At 47.5% G+C, this 13384-nt stretch overlaps 1 protein-coding gene across 1 annotated transcript in view; it reads left to right on the top strand.

Moving 5' to 3' along the window:
- The first annotated feature begins 6008 nt into the window (after window positions 1-6008).
- Window positions 6009-13384, top strand: part of ITGA7 (integrin subunit alpha 7) — a 31454-nt gene continuing 24078 nt past the window's right edge. The window contains 3 exon segments of the mRNA XM_020989950.2: window positions 6009-6492; window positions 11559-11686; window positions 11789-11868. Of these exon segments, the coding sequence (XP_020845609.1) occupies window positions 6305-6492; window positions 11559-11686; window positions 11789-11868 (396 nt within the window). The 5' untranslated portion in view covers window positions 6009-6304.

The following is a 13384-nucleotide window of genomic DNA, read 5'->3' as shown; positions in this document are numbered from 1 at the left end:
GAAGAGGAAGACTGAGTAGCATTGGAGCATGGGAGAAGGGGAAGGGCTCTAGATGATGAATATAATTAGGGAAGGGTGCAGATATGAGGGAGATAAAAGTAGAAGAGAAAGGAGGACATTAGGGGTATTTTGGGAGAGCAGGAGTGGTGGTATTGAGGGAGGGAAGGGGTGATGATGGGGTCATTGGGGAAAATGTGGAAGTATGGAGGAGAAAAAGGAAGTAGAGGGGAAATGGAAATATTTGGGGTATTTTGGGAGAAGAGGAGAGAATGATGGATGTGTTGGAGGCAGTAGAACCAGGAGGAATTATTTATGACCGTTATGAACTTATTTTGGAGGGTTTTTTTTTGGAAAGTGTTGAGAAAAGATTCACTTCCCTTTATAACCTGACTTCCCATCCCCCAGCCTCAACCATCTTTCTCATCCTCTACACCCCACATGTGATTCAGTGACACAGGCCTCACTGCTGTTCCTTGAACAAGACATTCCACCTCCCCACTTTGGGCACTGTCAGTGGCTGTCTCCCATGCCTGGAATGCTCTACCTCCTCATTTCTATCGCCTGACTTCCTTGGCTTTATGTCCCAACCAAAATCTTACCTTCTACAGGAAGCCTTTCTCAATCCTTAATTCTAGTGCCTCAACTCTGTTGATTACTTCCAGTTTATCCAGTATATAGCTTGTTTGTACATTGTTATTTGCATGTTATTTCCTCCGTTAGACTCTGAACTCTGAGAGCAGGGACTGTTTTTTGATTCCACTCCCCCCCTTTTTTTTCGTATTCTCAGTGGTTAGCACAGTGTCTGGAACACAGTAGGTACTTAATAAATGTTTATTAAGGGACTGACTTCCTGCAGACTTCTGAAGGTTCTGAGGCTCCTGAGACAGTTGAGGTCATTAGACTATCCATGATAGCCCCCTCTTTCTGGGATATTTGGGGGATTAGAGGCACCCTCGTCCCATTGAAATTCTCTCCCTTCCCTTTCCTTCCCTTCCTAGTTGCTGGCATATTCCCAGATTGATTCCTGGCTTTGCACTCTCCCTCCATGTTCTACAAACGACTTCATAATGTCAGGCACTTTTACCTTTCTTCCTCTGCTTCCTCTTACTGTCTCACCCAATGCCCTGGTCCATTTCCTTGTCCTTGATAATGTAAATAGTTAATTAATCAACTTCTTGATTATCTAGAGGTAGTCTGTTAATTTGATAAACTATATGTAGGAACTAAAGATCTGGACTTCCCGTCCTTCCCTTCTGCTGGATAGATTGGTGCTGAGGGAATGCAAATTCATTTTGGTCTTAGCAGAAGCAAACTAAAAGTAACTGCTGCCAAAAAGATGGTGTGTCTGCAAACTACAGAGAAATTTTTTTTGCATTGTCCATTATTTCATTGTTAGCGCTTTTAGATGACACATGCTACTGCTCTCCTCTCCTCTATCACAGATGATTGCAAATTACTCTGTCATACATACAGAACAAAAGGAGAAATGGAGTGGCTGCAATAGATAGATTGAGGTTAGATATGGGCGGGGGGAGAGAACTTCAGAGTGTTCCTTGTGAAATACTGAAAGATATTTTTATAAATTTTATTTTCATTTTTTATTGCTATATTTTGTGCTTTTTACGTGACCTTCATTTCCAAGTATGTCCCTCCTTTCTACCCAAAGAGCCATGTCTTATAACAAAAAATATAAAAGAACAGAAAAAAATAGCTCTTAAGTTACTAGAAGGCAGCTATATTATGTCTTCTCTGGGCTAAACATCTCTACTTTCTTTAGCTTATCTCAAGGCATGGACCTGAATGACCTCAACATGTTGGTTACCCTATGGCTTGTTCCTGTCCTTGCCCATAGAAATGGTTTTTTCCCCTCATTTTACATGTGAGTAAACAGGCTCAGAAAAATTTTGTCACAGAGTGAATGAAGTAAGGTGCCAGAGATAGGATTTGAAAGTCCTGACTGAAATCCAAGGCATTTTGACTACCTTACACTGACTTACCTACATTCAAAAAGTTGGATAAAAATATAAGGCACTATATCACATAAGTGTCAGGTGAAGTGATAAAGAAAGTAAGTGCGAAAGTGTTTCTGTGTGCCCGAGCTGTGGACTCTCCCATCCTGGAAGGCTGTGGCCACAGGAGAAATTTCCTTAGACAGATATGCTTGAGAAATTTGGGGGAGGGCAGCTTTGAAGTTTTCTGTTTCTGCCACTCATGACTCTACCCCTTTAACTTGTTGGACAGTAGCCACAGGCAGGTCCTGGCAGGAGAGTAGCATTTGGGAAAAGGATCAGCCTGGGACTCAGTTCCAGAGAGGGAATGGTCAATAGAAGCGGGAAGAGTGAGAGCATGACAGAGATGACTATTTTACAGCAGCCTTACTCAGCCTTCCCTCCCCCACTCTCAGCCTTTCCCCCAAGCTCTCATCCACAATGAGCCAGCAAAATGTTGGGTAGGATGGGCAATGCCAGGTGCTCCACAGGCAAGGGTGAGAGTGGGGATGGGAGGGAGGGGCAAGGCAGAGGGTAGGAGAAAGGGATCAGTGTTTTCACATGGATTGATGTGCTTTCAGAGGACAGGGTCTGGTGGCATATGACAGGGAGAAGTGCCAGGGTCATTTTTTATTTTAACCTCCTTATCCCTACTTGGCCTGACTTTGTCAGTTTCACAATTGGGTGAGCAAACTCCCCTGAGTCAGAGAACCATATCAGCTCTACTTTTTGTTCTCAGATATACATGGGCTTTCCTCTGGTTAGGAAAAGGGCAGAGAAGGTGGGGGTACTTCTGACACCTCTCTGTTCTCCCCTAGGTCATCTTACATAATAATTATATCTTCTTCTCCATTCTAATATAAGTTCCTCCTGCTATAGCCAAAGTGCAATTTTCTTTATTCAGTCCTTGGGAGAGATAGAACAAGCCTGTTATCACCTTTTGTAGAACGCTACTTCTAGCCTTTTGTTAATTATCTTCACCCCTTCTTATTCCCCCTGTCCCCAGCCCTTCTTGGTAAGAATAAATGAATGACCCTGACTCTAACCCCCTTCCTTTCATTCATTTCTTTTACTTTCTGAGGTTCATTCTATTTATCCTTAAATACAGAGTCCTAAACTGGATTATTGGGCTCCAAAGTGACTGAACAAATGCTTGGAGCTAGATAGAAAGGTGTTTAACTTGTAAGGATGGCGAGATTAGGTGGGCAGCAGGTATTGGGAGTTCAGGCAGAACATAGAGGCACAGAGAAGCCCCTTACAAACTGGGAGACCAAAGTGGAGGGTGATAGCTTAGTATTTGCTAGAGAGGGTACTGAGGAATAGGCTAATTAAGTTCAAGATGAGGACCAGAACTCAAAGAGAAGCAAATCTTGAGATTTAACCTCTCTCATAAAGTAAGAAGTGACCTCATAAGCCTTCTCTCCAAAGTTTAAAGTCTTCTTCAGCTCCCCAGTCATCAGAATGGCCAGACTGGCTCTCCATTGGCTACCTTTACTCTCTATCACTCCCAGCTGTGGCGTAGGCCTTAGTTTTGGCTAGGAGTCAGAAGTAGAGGGATTCCATTTCTGGGGAGGTACTTGAGGTAAGAATGTATTTTACATGTTAGGGACTCGGAAGGAAGAGATGGCCTCTAGCACAAAGGTACTCCAAGGTTGTCTTCTCAGGTGATGTAGAGGGAAGAGTTAATTCTGTAGTCTTTATTTCAAGATGGTTTGGGACAGAATAAGATTATCTGGAAGAGAATAATAGAGGAAGGGGCATGAAGGCTGGAAGGGTAGGAGGTGAATTTGAGAAAACCCCCATTCCCTTTTCCCCTCTCTCTCCCTATCTCCCTCTCACCCCAGGAAGGACCAAAGTCTCTGTATGGAACTGGTTGGTTCTGCACTGGTTTACTGTTCTACAAAGTCCTATGCTCTTTACTCAAACATAAGCAACTTGATGGCATCTTATGGACAGGTCATTTGTCCAAATGAACTCCCACTGTTCCCAGCCTCCCCTTACTCTCTTCTCTCCTTTTACTGCTTCCCCAGTGACTCCTGCCAGCCGATGGTTAAGGGCCCTTTACTTCCCTTCAGAGGCACAGATTTATGGATCTAATTTTATATCCAGCTTGGTCTGACAAGCTGTTTTGCCCCCTCCCCCCATTCTCTCTTCCACCCCTTGCCTTCCCTCCTCCAACTGTCTGAAGGTTATTTATAGCCAGGCTAATTCTGGGAGGCTTCTCTCTTCTCTCTCTGTCTTTGTCCTACGGTGCTGGGTCAGGTGACTTCCCAAATATTTGAACTTGGGAAATCAGAAGATTCTTGGCATCTGCTTGAACCCTGGGATTTGGTGAAACCAGCTGGGTGGAGCGGGGAATGAGAGTAAATAGAAATCAGGAAGGTGCTGATCAGGGGCGTGGCTGGTGCTATAGGAAGGACTGGAAGGTGGTTGAATGCTCTAGGAGCTAGGAGTCTGGCCTCAGATTCAGGAGACCTGGAAACTTGTCCTTGTAGCAATTAATCCATTCTCTTGGTTTCAAGGATGAAGAAGGTAAAACATGGTCTCTGATGAACATCACCCAGAGAAACCGAAGGATTCATAGAAAGGGATGGTGGTTAGAGTTAGAGAAGATACAGGTTAGAGGTTGAACCTTAGGAAAAGAGGTGAGAACAGGCAAGAATGATGAAGGATGAAAGTCTTAGAGTGAGAGACAGAGATGGATACAGAGATGAAGAAAACACAAGAAAGATCATAGCAGTTACAGAGACAAGAGACAAACGTAGAGAAAGAGGAGACTGTAGAGACAATCAGAAAGATGAAGGAAAGGGGAAAGGCAGACTGACACAAGGAAACATATCAGATGAGAGAGAGGGAACCCCAAAAGGGGAGGGGGGAGGTTTGAGGACTTCTAAATTGTTTCCTATCTCTTATCCTGGCGCTGGTGCTTAGCTGGAGTTATAAATAGCATGGAAGTTGGAAAATGTTCCCTGGTCTCTCTTCCCCACCCCTTTTCTTCTCCTGGCCTTTTCAAGGAGTGTATGCCTGGGCCTTTGTCCCAATAGTGTAAAAGTGTGTAGAAGGACAGACATGCTGGTACCATTTGGAATCCCTGGTCAGCCCCACCCAAGAGCCTGCTGGAGTTAGCCTGTCACTCTCCACCTTTCCTCCCTCTGCCCTTGAATCCAAATGGTAAAGCCAGGCACTGAAGAGGGGGTAGAGAATAAAGGGCACAGACCCCAGTCCTCCCCCTTCTTAACCTTCTGCCTCCTTCTTCTCTGATCATTCTCTCCACACTCTTAGTACCCTTTAAAAATCTTCCTTCTTTCACCCAGTGACTTTTTCTCCTTCTGTCTGCTTAGCTTTCTCCCTTTCTTTCTCCACATTTCCTTTTCCTTCCTATTTTCTTCTCCTTCAGCCAGCCCGTGTCCTTATATCTTCCCTTCGTTTTTGTTTTTCTTCTCCAGCTCCCCCAAAACCTAGAAGGCAGAAATCGTAGCCAATACAGCCTTTGTCCAGGTTGGGTTCTTGTGGGGTAGAGGTGGTATGCATGAGAGGGACAAAGGGAAGGCACTAGATGCTAAGGAATCCCTTTACAAGCCAAGGTATTAGCCCAAATTATGTTCAGGCATAGAGGCTCCTCATCCTTTTGCTTGTCTCCCTCCCTGTCTTATCTTCTCTCCGGTTTTCCTGTGAGTCTATCTACCATTCTCCTCGCTCCTCCTCTTCCCCAACCCCCTCTTTCCTTTCAGTCTTCTTTCTCCCTCTCTGTTTCTCCCTCCCAAATTTGTCTAGCCCTTTCTCCTTTCTAAATTTCGTCTCTTTCCCGCGGGCTCTTGCGCGCCGCTTCCACCCCAGGCCGGCAGCCGCTGCACAGCTCTCACCAAGGGGAGGCTAGCGGGGAGGCCCGGGCCGCCGATGCTTTGTGCGGGGGTGGGATGGGGTGGGGTGGGGAAGGCGTGGCTGAGTCCTGAAGGAGAGCTAAGAGGGTACCCTCTCATACTGACTCCTTACCGGCTCCTTCCACCTGCTCAGACTGAGGGAGGAGCCAGGGGAGGGGCCAGGGGCGGTGCTCCCGGGGGATAGGACAGGAGTGGGAGCCGGAGCCAGAGCTCAGCAGGTCAGCAGTCTTGGCTGGACACTGAGAGCTTAAGAGGAAGGAGCCGGTGTATAAAGGAATGAAGGACAGAGAGTGCGAGAGGGGTACTTGAGCATAGGAGGGGGCGATCAGGCAGAGCTCTGAAGATCAGAGTCTGAATTCAGGAGAGATTCGTGAAACGAGGGGGGAGAGCGCGGATCTGGGTCCTTGGAGAGGGGCTCGACGGTCCACGGTCCCCATGGCCGGAGCTCGACCCCCGCGGTTCTGTCGCCTTTGGGTCTCCCTGCTCTTGGGGTGGCTGCTTTCAGAGGCCGGTGCCTTCAACTTGGACGTGATGGGTGCTCTGCGCAAGGAGGGAGACCCTGGCAGCCTGTTTGGCTTCTCCGTGGCCCTGCATCAGCAGCTTCGGCCCCGTCCCCAGAGCTGGTGAGTCACTCAGTTCTAGTGGTCTTGGGTTGCCCCCCAGTTCTAAATCCATTTTTATCTCCCTACCTTCATTTCCCCCATCTGCTCCTGATCTTTCCCTCCTACCTTAGCTCTTGTATTCTGCACAGAGCCCCACCCTCCTTTCCTATATTCTTACGATACCCAACTTCTACGTTATCTGAGGACTGGGAATCTTGAGTCCTGAGTCTTCCTATGAGATGCTAGTTAGCCTCCTGTCCTAATCTGCCTCCCTCAGCCCTGAGATTGGGTGTTATTCTAGCAGCAACCTTAATAGTATTGGGACGTGTTATTTGGGTTGACTCAGTAACTGAGAGTACCCAGTCCTCACCAGAAGAGGTTCCATAGAGGGAGGAGACATACCATTCTCAGGCTGTTCCGAGGAGGGGGAAGGGGCTGAGACTACAGTGGAAGGCATGGTGGTTAGACACCAGAAATAACTTCCCAGCAGTCAGAGTGGTGAGAGATAGGCTGTCTGGAGGGGAGGAAGGCTGATGGAGAAGCCTTTCCAGGAGTCTGTTTTTTTTTTAATTTTAATTTTTAAAAAATGAGATGGAGACCTGGCACCTCTGTTGGCTAGAGCAGGGCAGGCAGAGGGATGGAATGGGCTTCCGAAGCTATGATTCACTGTTCTGGCTGGGGGTGGGCAGTAGTCCAGGCAAACAGGGTCTCAAAAGAAGGAGCTATAAAAAAAGGATCCAAGTAATTTGAACCTCAGCTTCCCTTTAGATCCCAGGAAGGATGCTATGTTCCTATTCCTCCCTCCTCTCACTCCAAACTTTTAGCAGCATAGAATCTTGTCTGTAGGAAGATTGCGGGTGGGAACCGGGGTAGCTTTGAATTCCCTAGGACCAGTTGGAGTGCCTCCGTTGGATGCAGGGTGGACTCCTGTGTAATTTGTGTGTACTATGGGCATTTCTTTAGCTACTTGTATGAGTGGGAGTTGTTTTGTGAGGGATAAAGATAAGAAGGGGAAAAAAAATCTACCTGCACCAGGATCCTCCTTCTTTTTTCTTCATGTGGCTTGTTACCCTGATTGCCCCAAGGCTGGGGTCTTAGCTTAACCCAGCTCACCACTCCAGAGCCTCCCCCAAGTCATATTGAGTCCATTATTACTATGATCAGTGCCAGCCCTCTGGGACCTCCTCACTCATGTCAATCAATCTTTCTGGAAGGGGCTGGGATAAGAGTACCAGGAGATGCTGTCCTCTCATCTTTTTTTTTCTTAGAGAGAGAAAGCTGGCTCCTATTTCTTTCTTTGCTCCCCGTCACATGAGAGTAGGGTATGGGTCCAGGGGTCCCTAAAACTTGTGTAAGGGTGTGTATGTGAGGAGTGGCTGTCCTCTTTTGGAGTCCCTCCCATTCTCCCGCATAGAGCCCTCTGTCTGCCAGATTCCCAAGTCTTCCAGACTTGGAGGCCTTTTTAGGACATGATGAGCACTGTTATTTTGAGGGAAATTCTAAGTTATTTTTACCAGCTTAGTTTTCCCCCACCCCATCCCAACTTTCCTAGCCCCCTCCCCCCATTGCCATTCTGAGAACCGATTTGGAAGGTAGAGCCTGATCCTTCCTCTCCCCTAGGTTATGCTGGGCCTGGATGGAGGGAGGTTGGTGGATGAGCAGACACTGCCAGGGTCATCTTTGCTATTCTTCTGCTTAAGCTGCAGGAACCCCTCTTCATTCTAGAAAGATCTTTTCAGGGGAGGTTTCTAGACACCTATTGTTGAGTGGCAAGATAGGAAGGCACCAGAAATTCTTCCTTTTACGGTTTCATATTTGCTGTTCTTCTCTATGCGCCCCAAATATCCTCTCTATCCCTCTCCCCTGTCAGGGGAAAAATGCTGCGCAGCACTTTAGAGGGGTGCCTGGACTGAGAGATACTCACAGAGAAATGCTCGAGTGGAGATGTTGGACTAGGAGACCCCCTTATCCAGAAGAGATCCCTCAGAGGGGAGGCCCCCCCAGACCAAAACAATTCTTAGATTGAGAGATCTAGAGAGAAGGCTGCCCCTCAGAGGGAAAGCACTTCAAGACTAAGAGAGCCTACAGAGATACCCCACAGAAGGGAGCCCCCAGATGGATGGAATTCCTAGATCGAAAGACCTTATAGAGACTTTACAGAGGAAACACACAGAAGAGACCTCATAGAGGGAAGCCCCCAGATTGATGGAACTTCTAGCTTGGGAGATCCTACAGAGGAAACTTCACAGAAGAAACCCCCTATACTGAGAAAACCCACAGAGGAGGTCCCAAAAAAGGAATTCCTCACCAGCCTGAGAGATCTTGTAGTGTTTCCTCCAGTAGAATCCACAGAGAAGGATCCAGGAGAAGCTCCCCTCAGACTGAAAGACCCCCATATAGGGGGTACCCTAAGCATGAGAATACACAGAAAGATATTTCTCTTTCCCCTCCCCACCATCTCCAGGGAGAGACCTGTGTATATCGGGACCCATCAATCGAGGCCCCTCTGTGGTGGTGCCCTGGAGGAATGGAGGTTGACATGGACAAATATCTCCACATTCATCCTGCCCCTGGCCTTCCTATCCTTCCCAAAAGCCGAGAATCTTTTTTTTTTCTCTCCCAGCAGTGGCTGCCACTGCAGCTACTGTCCCATCCAGAGGCTGGAGCGAGCCAGGGGCTGGGGAATTTGTGAGCTAGGAGCTGAGAGCCCAGAAAGCCTGGGTCAAAATTGGGAAGTGAAGGGTGGAGGGGTTGCCGAGGAAGGTGAGGGAGTGTTGAGGCCCAAGTCTGCATCTGTCTATGCCCGTGTCCCTAGAAGAGTCTCTTCTCCATTACTTAGACTCCTCCCTTTCCCCCTTTCTCCCATGGGACTGGGCCCATCTGTGCATTTAGTTTTTCTGTCCCCAGAGGAGCCTAAAGGACAGACTTTTTCCAGCCCCCTCCACACAACCCTGGCCCTGTGCAAAGCCTTAGTTCCAGCAACCAGGGCTCAGCATATGTGTGCAACTGAAGGGCTCCCAGGTGTTGGCTGCGTGCATTTGCACACTATCCTGAGGCAGCTGAGTCTTTCATCTATATTGACTTGACCCAAGCATGTCTGTCCATCCATCCATTCCACAAATGTATATTGAGCACTTACTGTGTGCAAAGTACTGTGCTAAATGCTGTAGGTAATACAAAACTAAGCCTCCTATGTAGAGTGTTTCACCATAAAGCACTACATAAATGCTAATTATAATTATTACTATGTTAGCATATTCTAAATACTGGAGGGGCTTTCAGTTTTGGTGGGCATGTTTACTAGAGTGGATCTGTGCTCACTGACACAGAGCCACATGGTCCTTTTAGGGATGTTCCCAGGGCCCTCTTGGAGGGAAGTGCCATACTGGCCTCTTTTTCTTGACCCTCAGTTCCCTTAAAAGTTTTACTGCCCAGTCCAGGGGTCTGAAAGGTACAGGCTTTGCCTTAGAATTTTTACTGCCCTGTCCAAAGGCCTTAAAGATACGGGCTTTGACAGGTTGACAGCTCCTGAATTATCTCCCTCTTCCTCCTGCTCCCCTGTAGAGATGGTGTCTTCTCTCCAAATGGTTGTCACTAGCTCACCATTGCCACTGACCTTGCTCCTGGAAAGAGAGAGTGAGTGAGTGGTTAATGATCACTACTAGTATGGGAGGTGGAGTAAGGATTCAGGAGACCCTAAGAGGGTCGAAGAAAACTGTTTCTCCCCAATACTGCCTTTGCCTCCTTGTTCTGAGCCCTAGAAGGTTTATGTGGCTAAATGGGCACATTTTATTTTTCCCTCTCAATCTCCCCGTAGCTCCAAAGCCCACCCCCACACTCCCACTCTTGGCCTCTTTGCTACTTTGCCCCAGGGGGCCCAGTCATCCTCCATTCCCAGCATAACTCACCCTTGGGGCCAGAGCCTTGGCTGTGACTATGGAAAATTGTTGGGCCAAAAAAATTGTAGCTGGGAAAGCAGGAGTGGTGGTAGTGGAGAGTTTGAGGGTAGAAGGAGGGAGGAGAAATGTAGAGATGAAGAAAGGGGACAGAGAAAGAATGGTGAAGGGGATAAGGGAAAATAGGGAGAATATAGAGGGATGTGGAAAGGGAATTGTGTTAGAATGGGGGGAGGAGGAACCATTGGAATGAGGAGAAGAATGAGAGAAGGGAAGGGGCATGAGGAGGGAGAGTGGAGGCTGGAGAATGGACTTTATTGAGAGACAGGGAAACCATTCTGCTTCATTTCTCACTTCACCCTCAGCCTAATTCTAAACAGTAGAGATGACTGGTAGAATCCTGGGGAACTGGGGGATGGTGGTTATTGCTTCTCCTGGAATCGGGCATCCGGACCGCCTCGCCATGCCAGCTGTGGTCACCTGTTGTCTTCACCCTCAGCATTCTTGGCATCTGGTAGGGAACAAATTAGGTCAGAGAGAGGGGGCAAACTTGGCAAAGGAGCCCCGGGCTGTGGAGGGGGTGGGGCACTTAGGAACAGGTGCTGGGAAGAAGCGGTTCTTTCAAATTAACAATACTGAGTGGAGAGGGAACACACGTGTTCTGTGCCCTGTGAGTGGAGATATTTGTGGGTGAAGTTGCTGTGGGAAGAGTTGGGTCAGGGTGTGTGAGGCTTCTTGCAGGCACCTCTGGTATTTTTGGACACATCTGTATGTCTAGAGGTCGTTAGGTGGGGAAGTGAATCCAGCCTTATAACTTGCTAATTGTGTCCCTGGGCCAGCCACTTAACCTCTGCTTGGTTCTGGTTCCTCGTCTGTAAAATGGCATCTGCCACTCAGGGCTGTTCAGTGTTTATGCAAAACATTTTGCAAAACTGAAAGTGCTCAATAAATGAAAACTGTTGTTATTGTCATTATTACATCGAGGAAACTAAGGCACAAGGGACTTTTCTGAGGTCTCACAGGTGTCTGAGGAGGGATTTAACTCCAGACCCAGTGCTCAGCTGTGCTCAGTGTCAAGCTGCCACCTGGGGTCCAAGGGCCTGTCACCCTGGACATTCATTCCATAGTGAGTTGTCAGGAGGATAAATGAGGCTCTTCTAACTCCCTCCCTTCCTTCCTCCCATTCTGCAGGCTTCTGGTAGGTGCCCCCCAAGCAGTAGCCCTCCCAGGCCAGGCAGCTAACCGCACTGGAGGCCTTTACGCCTGCCCTCTGACGAGTGATGAGAATGATTGCTACCGAGTGGACATTGACCAAGGAGGTTTGAGGCTGGGAGGGCACCTGGGTTGGAGGGAGAAGGGAGGAGAGTGGGAATATTGAGCCTGGTTTCTCTTCTCCTCACTCTCTGCTGTCCTGTCCACAGCTGAAGTGCAGAAGGAAAGCAAAGAGAATCAGTGGTTGGGTGTCAGCCTCCGGAGCCAGGGCCCTGGGGGCAAGGTTGTGGTGAGTGTTTGCTGTGTGTGAGTGGCTCTTCATTGATTCTGCAAGTGTTCTCTGAGCTCTGACTTAACACTGCATGGGGCTACTTCTTACACAAAGAGCTTGAGAAATTTATAATCTATTGCTCAGTATTGTAAAGTAGGTGCTGGAGATACAAACACAAATATACTCAACCCTTGCCCTGAAGGATCTTACATTCTTCTTCTTCTTTTATTTTAGGCAACTGAGGTTAAGTGACTTGCCCAGGGTCACACAGCTAGTAAGTGTCAAGTGTTTGGTCTGAAGCTGGATTTGAACTCAGGTCCTCCTGACTTCGGGGCCGGTGCTCTATCCACTTCACCACCTACCTGCCCCTCTTTTTGGAATACAGGGTTGATGCAAGAGATAAAACAGGAGAAACACTGAAATACTTTGAAATTTTGATAATAGTCATACCTAAGGGCTACCATTTATATTGAGAGCTTTATAGCAACGCTGTGAGGGAGGAGCTGTTATTATCCTCATTTTACAGATGAGGAAACTAAGGCTAAGTGATGAGCCTAAGATAAGAGGTTAAATGACTTGCCCAGGGCCACATAGCTAGTAAGTATCTAAGGCAATATTTGAACTTTCATCTTCCCTGCTCCAAATCCAGCATTCTATCCACTCTACCACCTAGCTGAGTTTTTAAAGAACACATGATTGGATGTGGGTATTTCCTTCACTGTTCCACTATGGATGTTTTAGATAGTTGTTCTTTGTGAGTTGTCAATGTGGGGAAAAAAAGCCTAACCTCCTGGCCTACTTTCTTATGTTGAGCCTCTCCAAACTTAGCTAGGCTGGTGCCCTGTGGACTGACGGCCTGTCCTGAGGACTGCATTGTGAATCCTTCCAGCTTGGGGGACCTGGCAGGGACTCCACATTGCTGATGGCATCCAAGGATCATATCCATGCCAGGGGGAAGCAATGAAGTTGGGCTTTAGTGGAGGAGGGGTGGGAAAAGTTAACTAACAGTACCAAAATTATGTAGCAGTACCAGATCATTTATTAATTCAGCAAACATTTATTGATCCCCTAGTATATGCAAGGTGCTGTCCTGGACCCTGGGGCTTTAAGGGTGGGCAGCCCTCAAGGATCCTACTTTTTTTTTTCTGGCAAACTGTGCTAACACCACCAGTGGGTTGTGGTTAATGGAGGAATAAGGGACAGTAAATTGCTGGAGAGGGACAGGAAAGGGCAGGCTGAATTTGTCCTGGAAGGTTTTATGAAGGAGATTGCAGAACACCAACGGAGTCTTGAAGGATGAATATGATTTGCACAAGCAGAAAAGAGGGGGTAGGAATGATATAGAGGCAGATCTCTCTTCATTTACTTATTCATTCTCTCCCCTATACAGTGCGTCCTCCAGAAGGCTGCCACATCGATTTTCCTAAAGCACAAGTCTGACTATGTCATTCTAATGCTCAAAAAGCTTTAGTACCTTTATTACTTTTGGAATAAAGTACAAACTCCTGGCATTTTAAGCCTTTTTACAGTCTGG

The sequence above is a fragment of the Phascolarctos cinereus genome, unplaced genomic scaffold (genome assembly GCF_003287225.1).
Source record: "Phascolarctos cinereus isolate Bilbo 61053 unplaced genomic scaffold, phaCin_HiC Scaffold_1;HRSCAF=81, whole genome shotgun sequence".
Classification (NCBI taxonomy): Eukaryota; Metazoa; Chordata; class Mammalia; order Diprotodontia; family Phascolarctidae; genus Phascolarctos; species Phascolarctos cinereus.
Note: the sequence above shows the minus strand (reverse complement) of the source record. Positions and strands in the feature narration are given on the sequence as shown.